At 45.8% G+C, this 16,420-nt stretch overlaps 1 protein-coding gene across 2 annotated transcripts; it reads left to right on the forward strand.

Moving 5' to 3' along the window:
• Positions 1-515: 515 nt before the first annotated feature.
• Positions 516-4,344, forward strand: HEY1 (hes related family bHLH transcription factor with YRPW motif 1). 2 transcript variants are annotated; one of them, XM_005663011.4, is made up of 5 exons: positions 516-748; positions 1,020-1,095; positions 1,229-1,324; positions 1,588-1,669; positions 2,609-4,344. In XM_005663011.4, the coding sequence occupies exons 1-5, from the start codon at positions 660-662 to the stop codon at positions 3,190-3,192; spliced, it is 927 nt and encodes a 308-aa protein (XP_005663068.1). In that variant the 5' UTR covers positions 516-659; the 3' UTR covers positions 3,193-4,344. The 2 variants fall into 2 exon arrangements, with proteins under 2 accessions (XP_005663068.1, XP_001928567.2); XM_001928532.7 differs by having other exon boundaries at positions 1,229-1,312.
• The last annotated feature ends 12,076 nt before the right edge of the window (positions 4,345-16,420 follow it).

Genomic DNA, 16,420 nt, shown 5'->3' on the forward strand with positions numbered 1-16,420 from the left:
GCGCCGCCGCCGCCGGCCGCCCGGATTGGCTGGTGGCCGCGGCGCCGGCAGTTTCCCACGGCCCGCGGCGCGTGCGGCTCACCGGCGGCGCTGCAGGCGCGGCCCTGGCGGGCGGCCAGACCAATCCAGGCGCGCGGGGAGGGGAGGTGCCGCAGCCGCCGGCGGGCTTATGCCCCGGCCCGGCCTCCCCCGCCTGCCCGCCGCGGGCCCACAGCCGCCCGCGCCTCCTCTTTCCCCCCCAGCTGAGACCCGGCGGAGCCCCTGCGGAGCCGACGCACCGCCGCCGGCCAGGGGCGGGCGCGGAGGGCGGGGGCGGGGTTCGCCCTAGCCCTCGGCCTCGCCCCTGCCCCCTCCCCTGAGAGGCTGCCAATCAGCACAGCGAGAACCCGGATTGGTCGACGGAAGGCTATTGCGCGGGGGAGGGGGCGCGGCCCCGCCCCTCCGCCCTCTTTACCCGCCCCCTTCACTCCCCCGCCCTCCCCAGGGTCTTGGGAAGGGGCGCAGCGTGGGAAAGGGATGGTTGAGTTTTAACCGGAGGCAGAGCGTGAGCTGGACCAGTGTGTGCGGAACGCGAGCAGCCGAGCGCGGAGAGGCGCCGTGCTGTTAACTCCTTCTTGCCCGCCGCGCCGACCCTCCCCCGGAGTACCCACGCAGCCAGCATGAAGCGAGCCCACCCCGAGTACAGCTCCTCCGATAGCGAACTGGACGAGACCATCGAGGTGGAAAAGGAGAGTGCGGATGAGAATGGGTGAGTTGGAGGCGGCCGAGCGGAGCCTGAACGCGAGGCCAGCGCTGGCTGGCTGCGGTGACAGCGCACGAGGGCCCGGGGCTTCTCGGCGCCCAGCGCTGACCTCTGCGCATCTCTGGCAGGCCTCTGTCCCCCGGTGAGGGACCCTCAAGGCGCTTTCATGCCCAAGTTGCCAAAACAACCAGAGTACCGGGAGGGCGTAGAGGCGACCTTTCAGATCACCTCCTCTGGCTTAACGGCGATTCCTGTTTCTCCTCCCGACCCCATTTAGGAACTTGAGTTCGGCTTTAGGTTCCATGTCCCCAACTACATCTTCACAGATCTTGGCCAGAAAAAGACGGAGAGGCGTGAGTATCTTAGTGCTTTTTTTGGGGGGGGGTTGTTTTGTTTTAATAATTAACGGAAAGAACCACCTTCCGTCACTTTGGCATTTACAGTTGTAATGGAAATGCCCCCATTTGTTTTGCCTGCTTTCTTCAGATCATTGAGAAGCGCCGTCGAGACCGGATCAATAACAGTTTGTCTGAGCTGAGGAGGCTGGTACCCAGTGCTTTTGAGAAGCAGGTAATGGAGAAAGTAGGTAGAGCTCTTAGTGTAGCTATCCACGCCTTCAGAATCTTTCCCTCATTAATCTGAACCTCACCAGTACCTTGGAACATAATCGCGTTGTTTGTGCGGAGGAGATGAATTCATCCATATTCCAACATATTTTGCGAAGACAATTAATTTTGTGGTCGTTTGCACTTTTATGATTTACAAAGCAAAAGCATGCCTATATATTTAAGTTGTTCCCCAAAAGCACTTGGTGCCAGATCAGTTTTTGCTGTCCTCTTCTCTAGGGATCTGCCAAGCTAGAAAAAGCCGAGATCCTGCAGATGACGGTGGATCACCTGAAAATGCTGCACACCGCAGGCGGGAAAGGTACATCTCTAGTCTGGGGTGGGGGAGGGGAGTCCTGAGTGTTTGCGGGTAGAGTGAACAGCTGCTGATGGCTAGGATTGGTGCAGTCGCTGCCTTCTTTTTACTGTGTGCTTTGGGGGCGGGGAGAGAACAGTGCGTGGTGTGTGGGGTTGCCTGCCAGTGCCTTTTTATATGCACATAGGTTTTTCCAGGGAGTGCGTCACCCCAGCCCTCTACAAATTAAACTTATGCACCTTCTTTTGGAAAATACCTATTACGTGTGAGATGCCCAAAAGTTGTGACAGCTCTGATTCAAATAAAGTAGCTTTCGCCACATTTGTGTATTGTCATTTTGAGAACAAGCTTTTTTTTTTTTTTTTAAAGTGTATGGTCTTAATTTAATATCCAAGATTTTTAAAAAATGAGCTGCCACGCGACTCTTGAGGAAAGAAACCTGTTGTGGTTAAGTAAAGAAAACCCAAAGGAAGGTAGGAGACGGAGGTCTGAGTGTCTGTCTCCAGCCGGAAAATGCTTTACTTTGGACCAAGTGCCTAAAAGCTCCGTGATGATAACTTACATCTGTGTGTCTAATGAATTTCACTACTCTGTGGTTTTTCTGTCCTTGATGTAGTTTTTGTTGTTTTTGAGGGAAAACATTAAAGGAATGAACATAGTTTCATCTGCTGGTAGGGTATAATTCCAGTTTCTGCTTGGCAGTTTCTAATTGGGCTTTGAACTTGCATTAGCAAACACATACTTCTTACGCTGATTAATGCAAAGATTTTGGTCGACTCTCAAATAAATCTGGACTTTCAGAAGAGCCCATGAATGCTTTTTTTTTTTTTTTTTTTTTTTTTTTTTTAAGGATGTAGCTACTTGCCAGGAAGGGCTGCCTTTGGGATTGAAGAAATGCGGGAAATGAGCAAAGCTCTGAGGTTTTTCTTTTGTTCGTTTCCTCAGGCTATTTTGATGCGCACGCCCTTGCTATGGACTATCGGAGTTTGGGGTTTCGGGAATGCCTGGCAGAAGTCGCCCGTTACCTGAGCATCATTGAAGGACTAGATGCCTCTGACCCTCTTCGCGTTCGACTGGTCTCGCATCTGAACAACTATGCCTCCCAGCGGGAAGCGGCCAGCGGCGCCCACGCAGGCCTTGGACATATTCCCTGGGGGAGCGCCTTCGGACATCACCCGCACGTCGCGCACCCCCTGTTGCTGCCCCAGAACGGCCACGGGAACGCTGGCACCACCGCTTCGCCCACGGAACCCCACCACCAGGGCAGGTTGGCCACGGCACATCCGGAGGCGCCCGCTTTGCGAGCGCCCCCTAGCGGCGGCCTTGGACCAGTGCTCCCCGTGGTCACCTCCGCCTCCAAACTCTCGCCGCCCCTGCTCTCCTCGGTAGCCTCCCTGTCTGCCTTCCCCTTCTCTTTCGGCTCCTTCCACTTACTCTCTCCCAATGCGCTGAGCCCTTCGGCACCCACGCAAGCTGCAAACCTTGGCAAACCCTATAGACCTTGGGGGACAGAGATCGGAGCTTTTTAAAGAACTGATGCTGTAGAATGAGGGAGGGGAAAGCTTAAGATCCCAGCTGAGCTGGGCTGTTGCCAACATCACCTTAAAAGTCATCAGTAAAATAAAAAGGAAAAAAGGTACATTTTCAGATAAATTTTGTTGAAAGACAAAAGGTTTGTTGGTTTTAATTTTTTTAATTTTTTAAAAATCATGTCATGTATCAGCAGTTTTAAAAAACTAGTTAAATTTTGTTTCCAACGTTACATTGAAATAGTGAGTATAAACCAACAAAGTGGTGATAGGTTTGTTCTGTGCCTAATTTACTTTGTAAACCTATCTGTCTAAGGATGAATCAAAGTTTGGGAATTTTAACATTTAGTATTTTGGTCTGTTTTTCTCCTTGTATAGTTCCCATCTCTTTTTAGGCTTAATTTTTTAAACCACTATGCTCAATGTTAACATGATGCTATTTGTTAATATTTTGACCATTAAGGTGTTGTATAAATAATATTCATTGGGGAGGGTCTATATTGAATTTTATATTTCTGAATAAAGCGTTGACAAATCAGATGATCAGCTTTATCCAAGAAAGAAAACTTGCTAATTCTCTGCCTCCTACAGCAGTAAGGTGAATGTACAAACCATCAGGGGCTCTGAATCTGCATGACCAATGGCTGTTCTCTGCCGAGGCTCACAGTTCTGGCTTAGTAGGGAGAGGTCCCCATTTGGAATTGGCAGGGAAGAGACAGAAGATAATTGTGTAGAATATGCCTGCATTTACCAGCCCCAAGCAATGCAATGAATTTTTAATCTCATAGATCTCAAGTTGACAAATGTTAACATGGATAAGTGATCATGGTATGCAAGTGGTCAATGGAAGAGTCCAGTGGAACCTGTTAAATGCATAACCGAATTCTTCTTGGAATTGCCATATTTTCTTTCAACTGGAAATTGTTCCATTGCGTTTTCCTTTTTGGTGCATGGAAATGTGGTCGAGATACTTTAAAGGGCTTTGCTGCCTTCTCTTTGGTTTATTTAATTTGATTTGGGCTATAAAGTCATCCTTTTACAGGTTTATTCCTTTAGCAGGTGTAGTTTAAACAATCTCCACTGAACTGGGTTTGACCTCTGTTGTACTGATGTGTTGTGACTAAATAAAAAAGAACAAACTCTTCTGCTGTATATGTCTTATATACTTTAGTCTTTCCCTCTGTTGGCTAAGACCAGATAAATTTTCCTTCGTTTTCATTTTGCCTGGTCATCAGTTTCCTAATGTTTGATTTCATTAATTTTAGAATTAGTGCTATTGAATAAGGGGCCTTCATTATGACACAGAACTTTGATGTGACTCCCATAAGGCAAGATAGTCCTCTGGCTCTTGTGTCAGATGATCTGGCCCCGAACTGGCCATCTATGGACTAGAAACCTCAAATCTGACTGGGAGTTGCAGGTGGGGAGAGAACTCTGATGAAATCATATAAAACTCATTTACCAAGAGCATTTACTAGATACTCAGTTCCTATGCTGAGAGAATAGAATATTTAAGTTCTTTGCTTTTTTCCTTTTTAACGGCAAAACAGGAAAAGCCTAATGTTGCCACCAAGCCTGGGAATCTGAGGCATGGTGAGAGGTGGCAGGCTGTGATTCCACACCTGCACAGCTCCAGGAGCCTTTCCTTGTCTTGCTTCCAAGGAACTTGTTTAACCCTTTAGTTGCATTTGACTTCTGCGCTGTGTGGTGAGGAAGCTGACACAGGCTTTAGGTTAGAACAAAACGATGTCGGCACAGAGGTGGTAATCTTGGCCCTGCGGGGAGAGAAGTGTCTTCCCATTGCTTTAAAAATCATCCTCCTGCCAACTAAGGAGTACAGTCTCCTAGCTCGGAAGGAGTTTGCCTTGATCCAGAGGGTGGTGGGGAGGAGAGGTAGGAAACCCATTCGGGCAGATGAAATAGAGCCTTCCTTTTCTTTGCCTAACCACTGAGCTCTAGCCCCCTCCTCTGATTAAGAAGACAGGGAAGCAAAGCGAAGTTTGGACTTTGAACTGAGCAGGGACTTCTGGGTCCCTCTGAAGGGAATGGATGGAGACAGTGGCATTTTTGTGATTGTGGGTTTCAAATGCTAGCTCCCACTCAATGCTTCTCTGTGTGGTTTCAGATGCTGGTCCTCCTGCGATGCACGGTTCTGTTCTCAGCGCTGCCTGTGCCACGCAGACACTCTGTCATAATGCTGTGATGGAAAGTGTTATGATGATTTCTGCCAAGTGTCAGTTTAATTTTAGCAACTGTGATTTCAAATGCAGTTATAGCATTACTGAACAGCATTGTGCTTAGACTACCTTAGAGGCTCTCTCTGGCACCCAGGTTTAGATGGCTGCTAGTGTGGTGAGAAAAAAGTATAACTTCTCATTTTGCTGGCCCTGCTGGAAACACTGTAGAACTGTAAACGTGTGGCACGTTCCTCTTGTCACATCAGTGATCGCATGTCACCATCTGGTTAGGTCTTATTTTTTGGAGGAAGAGGTGTGGGGGGGGTCATTTTCAAGATTATATCGTTTTCCAAAGAAATATTTTGGTTTCTTTTTAAACACTTTCAAGCTTTCTAGAAATGGTGGAGGTGAGTCTGAACTTCCTGGGAAACAGGATGGAGTTATAATGATAAGCCAGTTGTATGTAGAAAAAAGAAAGTAGGAAAACTCTCCCTTTTGTTCCTCCAGAACTCTCATTTCTATTCTGAATTGTTGTAGTATGGAGAAAAAAATTGGAGTCATTAGTGGCAATATATATATGTATATATTGCTTTTTAGGGCTGCACCTGCAGCTTAGGGAAGTTCCCAGCCTAGGGGTTGAATTGGAGCTACAGCTGCTGGCCTATGTCACAGCCACAGCAACACAGTATCCGAAAACTGGCTTCGACCTACACCACAGCTCACGGCAACACAGGATCCTTAACCCACTGAGGGAGGCCAGGGATCGAACCTGTATTCTCATGGATCCTAGCCGGGTTTGTTAACCTCTGAGCCACGAAGGGAACTCCTATATATATTTATAATACTTCTACCCATGTAAACAAAAAATTTTTATGTAGCCTATAAATTTATCTTATGTAGATAATATCACCAATAATTACCCATTATCTTCATTATATATTACCATGCATTAACGACATAAAAGATAGTTGGGCAGAATTCTCGCATTAGAGAAACCTTTCAATATAAATCTTTTAGAAAGATTTAGAAAGAAAAAAATCCAAGAGGTATCATTTTTAATTTATTTAGTGTTGTTCAATTAAGATGCGGCTTTTATTCAGCTTTTCTTTGCCTCACTCTGTTACTCACAAAAATCGTGGTATTTTAAATATAGATTACTTATATTTAGAAATTCTCAGAAAACATTATATCTCCTAGTTATAGTTTCCCCCAGCCTTTCTGGTCTGTACCAGTATCACAGCTTTGATGCCTTCATTACATCGCAGAGATGATTTATAATTAAAACAAGTTCAGAGCTAATATCATCTGAGACACTGCTTCAAATGTGGCCCAATTTCTTTCACAACTGGAGCTCCGGGGAATGACAGTGTCTTGGGAAGGGGACTCGATTTCTGGTTCCCGCTCTGCTTTTATCTAATCGAGTGGCCTTAGGTAAGTCATTAAGAATTTGCTGGGCCCCGCTTTACTCCATCTGTTGTGGTTGGACTAGATGGAGGTCCTGGGTGTGTGTGTGTATTCGTGGGACAGGCACTCATGGGGAAGAAAGCAAAGCATGGGGAAAATGTCAATGGGTACTGACCCAGGGGGCATATGTTTCCAGTACTTTCTGTCTGAAGGGTCACACCAGTAGTTTCTGTGTAGGAATTTTGGCCCAGTGTTGCCAGATCTTTCAATATTTTTTTTTTCTTCCATTTTCTTAATGGCCACACCTGCAGCATACAGAAGTTCCTGGGCTAGGGATCAAATTGAAGCTTCAGCTGCCGACCTGCGCCCCAGCCACAGTATCTGAGCTGCACCTGTGTAGCAACACCCGATCCTTAACACACTGAGGGAGGCCAGGGATTGAACCCGTATCCTCATGGATACTAGTCAGGTTCTTTACCCTCTGAACCACAACAGGAACTCCAGATCTTTCAAGTTTTTAAGAGCATCTCCAATTTTAGATTTTTATGGGACATGGCCCAGTTTATGTAGGTGGTAACTAATTCATTGGAACCTGTCTGCCAGCAGGTCTGGGCCAGCAGGCAGCAGCGAAGTCTCAGCTCCTGGGCTCTAACCTGAAAGTCTCCCTGAGGGCTAGAATTTTCTTGTCGTGCACAGCCTATGAATACACTGAATGAATAAACATTTGCCTAACATAAACAGTGCAGTAATTAGGCAGCTGTAGGTGGTAGTATGTCAAGATAATGGGCAGAGGTTTTTACACTCTTTCTGGGCTGTCATATTTCCTCAAGGAGAGAGAAACCGAAATCATTCTTTTTGTTCCAAGTCCAGACCCTTCACAGGAACCTCCTCTGAAGCGGCTCTGAACTTGGCCCCCGGGTTTCACTTGACCAAGGAGGAAGACGGGGTCTCAGCCTGGTGGCCTTCCATGAAAGAGCGGGTGTGTAGCTGGCTTGTGACTCAGCACACCCAAGTCCTCCGAGGCGCCATCTGATTTCAGGAAGAAAGAAGTCTCGGCACACAGCAACCTGTTTTGAACCTCAACTTGAAATATAATGCCTGCCTTGATCTTGATATGCTACAGGGTTTTTCACTCAGATGCTTTAGCGTTCTGCTCTGGGGTGGGGGGCAGGGAGAGAGGGGAGAAAGAAGTAAAGGAAGGAGTCACGGGGCTTTTCCTTCTGAGCCCTGGGCAGGTATTGACATGCATTTGCGTCAGAACTGTTTCCCCAGGCCCTCGAGTCCCAGAAAACCCAAGGTAAACAGCTGTGGAGAGCTGGGTCTGCAGAACGCTGCAGGATTCCGGATGTTGTGCTAACAGGGTGTTGTGTCCTGCTCCTTTAGAGTTCTGCTGTAAAAGTTCCCATCATCTTTACTATGATGTTTGTATTTTTCAAGTGCTTTGTGTTGGCTTTTGACATACATTCAAGTGAAAAGACCCTGTCTGAATAGAAAAACTCTAATCATTCGTATGCAATTGCTAGGTGGTCTATAGCTTGACTTAGCAGAAAAGTCTTGAAAATACCACATTAGGCAGAGAGAGGCTGGCTCTTACCCCGGAGAGCGTTGACGGCTGAAAATTTTCTCTAGCTCCTTTTCTTTATTTATGTTTTATTGTTGTGAATCTCTCCCCTGGGGGCATGGTTTTTGTTTCTGGTGTTGTAGGAATGTTTTATGCACGCGGAATTGAATCATAAAATTAAAGAAGGACATATCTGAGCCCTTAATCATTCTCTTTGACCTCATTTCCTACTGCCCGCTCCTCTGCCACTCTGCTCCAGCCACACTGCACTCTGCTGTTGCTGGAACATGCCAAGTATGCGCTCAGCTCCAGGCTTTTGCACTGGCTTTTCCCTGTGCCTGGAATGTTCTTCGCCCAGCTATCTGCTCATCTGCCTGCAACCTGTCATCTACTAGGGGCTCTGCTCAAAGGTCACCTTGCGCTTGCGATCTTCCTTTAGGACCCTATTTAAAACAGTGTCCCGTGTCACCGCTCAGAGGGTCCTTCCTGGATCATATTGGCAAACACAGCTATCTCCTTCCCCAACTCCTGTCACTCTCCATCCTGTGAGGACTCAATGTGACAGTCAAGAGCTGATTCAGGCACCAGATGCCTGTTGTCCAGATCCTAGTTCTAACTCTTGTTTAAATGCCCTGTGACTCAGTTTCCTCATCTGTAAAATGGGAGTGTCACTGTAAATCACAGGTTTGTAAGTTTTACACCTTGTATTTAATGTGTACATAGAGTACTTAATGCAATGCCAGGCACATAGTAAGCACTCAGTAAACATTAATATGCATATTTTTATTTTGATTTTTTTCCATTAGGGCTGCACCCATGGCATATGGAGGTTCCCAGGCTAGGAGTCGAATCAGAGCTGTAGCTGCCAGCCTACACCACAGCCACAGCAACACCAGATCTGAGCCATGCCTGTGACCTATGCTGAAGCTCTGGGCAACGCTGGATCCCTAACCCACTCGGCAAGGGATGGAACCTGTGTCCTCACGGATGCTAGCCAGATTCATTTCTACTGAGCCACGATGGGAACTCCAATATATATATATTTAAAAAATTTCCAGAGTTTCCGTCATGGAGCAGCAGAAATGAATCTAACTAGGAACCATGAGGTTGCGGGTTTGATCCCTGGCCTTGCTCAGTGGGTTAAGGATCCGGCGTTGCGGTGAGCTGTGGTAGAGGTCACAGATGCGGCATTGCTGTAGCTCTGGTGTAGGCCGGCAGCTACAGCTCTAATTAGACCCCTAGCCTGGAAAACTACATATGTTGCGTGTGCAGCCCTAAAAATACAAAAACACCAAAAAAAAAAAAAAAAAAAAAAGAATTCCTACTCTTTCCCACAAAGGCATTCAGTTCTTTTTTTTTTTTTTTTTTTCCTTTTATGGCTGCATTCGTGGCATATGGAAGTTCCTGGGCCAGGGATCAAATCTGAGCTACAGCCTCTACCTACACCACAGCTGCAGCAACACTGGATCCTTAACCCACTGCACCACAGCGGGAACTCCAAGGCATTCAGGTTTTTTTTTGTTTTTTTTTTTTGTTTTTTTTTGTCTTTTGCCATTTTCTTGGGCAGCTCCCGTGGCATATGGAGGTTCTCAGGGTAGGGGTCTAATCGGAGCTGTAGCTGCCGGCCTACACCACAGCCACAGCAACACGGGATCCGAGCCAAGTCTGCAACTTACACCACAACTCACGGCAACGCCAGATCCTTAACCCACTGAGCAAGGCCAGGGATCGAACCTGTAACCTCATGGTTCCTAGTCGAATTCGTTAACCACTGTGCCACGGCAAGAACTCTGGCATTCAGTTTTTTATTCATCTTTACCTCCACCTTTTCTTCATCTAAGGGGTCTCAGCATTTTTGATCTTGCCACATTTCAGTGGAATCTTTTGGGGTAGGGATGGGAGAGCGCCATACTGGCATTTATAGAAGTGAGAAAAAAGAAGTTGCATTATGTGAACAGACTACATCTACCCAGGGTTCACAGAAGAGCAACACAGATAAAGTGACTAAACGATGCAAGGTTAAGGGAACAAAGCTATTAGAGTCTGGGCTAAGTTTTGGAGGCTGGAGGACTATGGGTAAATAATACTAACTCATATTTTGAGTATGTCAGGAGTGAGTCTTATGAAAGCTGGAGGCCGGTGGTTCTCAAGTGGCCTGAGAGTCCCATCCTCACACAGGGCGGAGACAGTCTAGGGTTGTGATATGGTAGGAACATTCATTCTTGACCTTGATGCTAACCATCTAACAGCCATGGTTTGTAGCAGAATTTGGGGCACAGCTTTTCCTGCTGAGGGCACAGAAGCAGTAAGTACCTCACATTCTAAAGAACCAAAACCCACTTGGGGCCCAATACCTCCTTCAGGTGTTTTTTTTGTTTTTGTTTTTGGTTTGCTTTTTAGGGCCGCACCTGCGGCATATGGAAGTTCCCAGGCTAGGGGTGGAATCGGAGCTGCAGCTGATGGCCTATACTGCAGCCACAGCAATGCCAGATCCAAGCCATGTCTGTGACCTACACCACAGCTCATGGCAACACTGGATCCTTAACCCACTGAGCGGGGCCAGGGATCGAACCTTAAACCTCATGGATACTAGTCAGGTTCGTTAATCCTGAACCACAGCAGGAATTCTGAGATGGGCTCTTTTTAAAGAGAAGATTGATCTTCTGTTCTATAAACCAGTGAGTTTAATGTAAACACAGGGAAAAATTTTAAGACAATTAACAGGGTCATTCAGAGCACTTATAAGAAGGAAAGAACCTGTTTTTTTTTTTTGTTTTTTTTTTTTTTTTTTTTTTTTTTTTTCCCCTCTTGTTTGAGCTGCACATGTGGCAGGAAAGCACCTGTTCTTGTTCACTCTTTGGGGACAAGAGTTCACGGAGGATGAATCATGCCTTCTGCACTCCCCATTCTTTTAAAAAAGGCTTACACTGGAGTTCCTGTTATGGTTCAGCAGGTTAAGAATTCACTAGTATCTTTGAAGATGTAGGTTTGAGCTCTGGCCTCACTCGGTGGGTTGCTGTGCACTGTGGTGTGGTCACAGACCTGATTTGGATCTGGCCTTGCTGTGGCTGTGGCGTAGACTGGCAGCTGCAGCTCCGACTTGACCCCTTGCCTAGGAACTTCCATATGCCTCCATATGCTGCAGGTGCAGCCCTAAAAATTAAAAAAAAAAAAAAAAAAAAAGAAAAGAAAAGGCTTACACTGCTGATCCATCCTTGAGTGGGGGTTGGTGGTGGTGGCAGGGTCACTGCAGGATCATGCAGCTGTACTGCAGGGAGTCACTTCACCATGTGTTCCCCTAGGTCCCGGGACAGCAATATGAGCCAGATGATGAGACAGTTAGAAGGCTCAGGAATCAGTTGATTGACAAGAATTTTTTAAATTTAGGGCTTGAAATATGCCAAGTACTGGGGTAGAGGTTTTTCATACATGGATCATTCTAGAGTTGTCACTCCTTATCCCTGTACACAGATGGGGAAAATGAGATTTTGCAGGACACTCATCCAAAATGTCTTGGGCACTTGTAAGGAGGTAAAGCTTGGATTTGATGGCAGATCAGAAGTCCGCTTTTGTAAACACATAAACTCAATTTATCCGTTGACTGATTTCAATTTGGCAAGAGGGTCTCCTGTGATGCTTTATTTATTTATTTATTTATTCAGTCTTCTTAGGGCCATAACTTCGGCGTATGGAGGTTCCCAGGCTAGGGGTTGAATTGGAGCTGCAGCTGCCGGCCTATACCACAGCCACAGCAACACCAGATACAAGCTGCATCTTCGACCCACAACAACACTGGATCCTTAACCCCCTGAATGAGGCCGTGGATCAAACCTACATCCTCCCGGATACTAGTCAGATTTGTTTCCATTGAGCCACAGTGGGAACTCTCTGTGATGCTTTATGTTGACTTTAGAAGTCTGAAAATGGAACAGATTTCTTTGAGAGAAGATGCTCCCTGGTACAGAGGGCAATGAAGCAGAGGCTAGCTGACTGGATATCTTAAAAGAGCTTCAGGTAGGAAATAGACTAGGGTTTCTAAGACTTTCCAAGGGTGACAGCTATATGGATTCAGATGTTTTACAAGCATCAGTCTCCCAATGATAAACCATCACAGGTACGCAATTCTTAACTTACAAGTTCAATCTTCTTCCTTCTAAGCTCACTGCGGGCTTTCCCCTATATCACATAAGAAAGCCATACCCCTATCCATCCCATATCTATGGACACAGAAATTTACAAGACACCAAACAAAAAGATAATTTTGAAGTTTGGTTTCAAGAAGTTTCCCTTACTGATAGTTGAGGAGCTATAAACTCACTGTTGGCTTTCTATTTCTCCCTGTCTTACATATATTTTTGGTTATGGGTGAAACCTGGGCTATAAACTAGTGTGTTTTGGTTCGTGTTCACATGACCTGAATTCAGAAATATTGAGGGGGTGGTGGAATGATTCCAGGGATCATATGATGACCTTGCCTCTTCCATTCTCAAAATATTGTCCAATATTAATCCCTCTCCAAAGAGTAGGGTAAGAGCAAAGCATCGGGAAGAAATGTGAGTGCTAAAAGGGCCTTCTTTCCCCTTTTGCACAGTGACACTTAAGGAATTCTTTCCAGTGATTCTCAATACCCATCCCTTAGGTACCTCTGGGTGGAAGAGAAATTGGTGTAACAAGTGGCTCCTTTAATAAAGCTTGGTAAATCTTTTTTAGCATATTCCCTAGAAGGGGAGGGGAGCTAATTGACTGTGTAACAAATACTTTTGAAAGGTAGGTACTTCACAATTCTTAGCTTTCGTCAACATGAAGATTGACCTAAATTGTTAGCTGCTAGAACATTACTATTAATTTCGGTGATGGATCATCAAAATGTGATCTTTTTTTAGGGAGTTCCCTGGTTGTCTAGTGGTTAAGGATCCAGCATGGTTATTGCTGTGGGGTGGGTTTGATCCCTGGCCCCAGAACCAAAAAAAATGTGATTTTTGGCACTATTTATTCATTTATACCGGAACTACTTCGGGGAAAAAGCCTTATTCATTTTATTGAGAAGAGATTTACATTCAATAACATTTTTACTTTTAATTATAATTTATCAAAATATTTTTTAATTGTAGGGTACTAATAATTGTAATAACTCAATGCGGAATTTTCTTTCCTTTTTTCTTTCCTCCCTTCTTTCTATACTTAGAGCCTAATGGTTACAAGATACAAGAAACTAAAAAAATTGAATTTAGGTACACACTTGTATTGGAGATAAGATCAAAATACCTTCAAACATTAAAATGTTCCTTGGTTGGAATTCTGTGGGGATGTTCAATGGCAATGGGAATTCACAGAGACAAAGGAATGATGTAAAATTTCCTCTCTCCAAGAGGGACTTGTCCTTGCATTTCCAAAAAGGATGATGGCTGACATCAAATCATTATGGTATCTAACGGCACCAAATTCCACATAGGAGAGCATCTCTTTTTGTGTGTAGAGCATGGTGGTGGTATGTTTGGTTATGAAAGGTGAGGTATGCTGGTTTAGCATCCAACTAACCACAGCATCCAACTCCCCTCTTCTGCCTGCTCATCTCTCATCTCCACCTGGGCCACCAGAGGTGCTCAGTTTCTGCAGTGGGGTTGAGGCTGGGGCGAGCATGTCAGGAGGAAGAGGAACAGAGGACACTGGAGCCAAGCCAACAGATTGGCAATGGCCAGCATCTCATTTTGGAATACTGGGAGGCAGAGAGTTTCCTGTGGGATCCTGTCCAATCTCTCCAGTTCTGGTGGAAGAAAGGGTGGCCAGCCACCTGGCGAGCCTGTGATCCCAGCTGTAGTCCTGGAAGTTATAGCTGGCCAGAGCGTCCAGAGTTATCCCTCTCTTCCTTTCAGCTGGACCATGAAACCACCACCAGGTGGAATGTGTTGGATGGCACAGCCTGATTCCCAGAGTCCCAGCTGGACAACTGCAGGTGTTCACCGGGGGCACTTCATTCACCTCATAGTGACTCGCTCCTGTGGGTTGTGGGGCACCACTTTTACCGTGGTCATGATTTGTATACAAAAATGCTAGAACTGGGACGTGGGGTGCTGCAGTGGAGAGGAAAAAGGATTGATCAAGAGAGGAGAGAGGCCTGTGGAGATGAAATTAAATGGTACCTGGTATTAATAACTCTCTCCAGCCAGGAGGAATTTCCTAAGGGAGGGGACAGACTAAGGGATTTTTTTTTTTTAGCACATAAATATTTTATTTAATTTATTGAAGTGTTGTCAATTTATAAGGTTGTGATAATTTCTGCTGTACAACAGTGACCCAGTCATACATATACACATACCCATTCTTGCTCAGAATCTTTCTTCACATAGTTTATCACAGCATACTGGATAGGGTTCTCTGTGCTCTGCAGTAGGTCACTGTGGGCCAGTTGTCCTATACACCTCAGTAGCACATAAATATTTTATTTGTTTTATTTTACTTATTTTATTTTTTGGTTTTTAGGGCCACACCCACAGCATATAGAAGTTCTAGGCTAGGGGTAGAATTGGAGCCGCAGCTGCTGGCCTACACCACAGCTACAGCAACATGGAATCTGAGCTGTGTCAGTTCATGGCAATGCCCAATCTTTAACCCACTGAGCGAGGTCAGGGATTGAACCTGCATCTTCGTATCCTCATGGATACTAGTCGGATTTGTTACTACTGAGCCAGAACAGGAAATCCACACATTTTTTTTTTTTTTCTTTTTAGGGCTGCACCCTCGGCATATGGAAGTCCCCAGCCTAGGGGTCCAATCAGAGCTACAGCTGCAGGCCTACACCATAGCCACAGCAACACCATCGGAGCTGCATCTGTGACCTCTACCACAGCTCACGGCAATGTCAGATCCTTAACCCACTGATCAAGGCCAGGGATCGAACCCGCAACCTCACGGTTCCTAGTCGGATTCGTTTCCGCTGAGCCACGACAAGAACTCCCCCACACAAGTATTTTAAATTGATTTTGAACTTATTTTTCACCTTCTGCCATACTTATGACTTCCTAACTGGGAAACTTCAGTAAAGATCTGAATACATGATAACTCCCTGTTAATGATGCTGCAGGGGAGCATCCCCTGTCACCTGGGGAGACTGAGAACCCTCCCCATGGCCAACCCACACCCAGACCAGTTAAATCAGAAGCTCTGGAGCGGTATTAGTATTAAAACAAATTTTACAGGTAATTCAAAAATATATGCAGCCAAGGTTGCTAATTGCAGCTTTAGGAAAATAAGAGGAGAGTGATGGGGAGCTTGGGGCCAAATACTCAGGCAAGAAGGGACAGTCCAGACACTGAAAGGGAGGTTGCTCACGAAGCTGACCGGAGTACAGCCAAGCAGGCTGCAGCCTGTGTGCCTTTAGTCAGGAAGCGTGTATGAAAGCCGAAGACTTGGCCCCGCAATCAGAGTGGGTGGGACATAAATTCTGGTCCTCATTGTCAACGCTGATTGTCAATATTTCCTGAGGGCTGAACTAACTTTCATTTTTCTTGTCGATATGGAGCTTGGCTCCCTTCCAAAGATAATGAACCTTGGCTGTTGATCTGGAGCTGCGAAACTGCCCCTCTTCCCCCGTCTCCAACGACATGGTTTCTGGACATGAGGTTGTCAACAGCTGTGGAGGAAACCCATCTTTGCATTCATAAAGATATTTATATGTTCTTGCTGTTTTATATTAGATGCTCTGAGCAATTCAATTTGATGAAGTTATTTAAAAATTAAATAACATAATGTCTATGTATATCCTTTCTCATTCGATGAAAACATTGGATCGCTAAGTGAATGGTGAGGGGGTAAAAATGTCTTCTATACTCATTCCCCTCACCTTCCCACAGCCCAGGGTCAGCCACAATGTTGTACCTCCACTGAAGCAGAAATCCTATAAGTACTTCCAGCAGAGAAGTAACTGCACACATAAAACAGATTGGTACATGGGCCTGCCTACATCAGTCACCTGAGGGCTTGTCAACAAAAATACAGATTATTTAGGTTGATCCCACTATACTGAATCGGATTTGAGTGGGATGGGGAGTGGGGATTTTGGAAACCTGGAGATCCATGGGTGTAACCA

The sequence above is a fragment of the Sus scrofa genome, chromosome 4 (genome assembly GCF_054392235.1).
Source record: "Sus scrofa isolate SSC_HxYL_T2T_F1_AM1 chromosome 4, Sscrofa_HxYL_maternal_Yorkshire_Landrace_v2.0, whole genome shotgun sequence".
NCBI lineage: Eukaryota > Metazoa > Chordata > Mammalia > Artiodactyla > Suidae > Sus > Sus scrofa.

Excerpts from the sequence above, each read along its gene's own strand:
- HEY1 (XM_005663011.4), top strand. The coding sequence starts at position 660 with ATGAAGCGAGCCCACCCCGAGTACAGCTCCTCCGATAGCGAACTGGAC. Across the intron at positions 1,096-1,228 it reads CCAGAAAAAGACGGAGAGGC|ATCATTGAGAAGCGCCGTCG; the intron begins GTGAGTATCTTA and ends TGCTTTCTTCAG. Across the intron at positions 1,670-2,608 it reads GCACACCGCAGGCGGGAAAG|GCTATTTTGATGCGCACGCC; the intron begins GTACATCTCTAG and ends TCGTTTCCTCAG.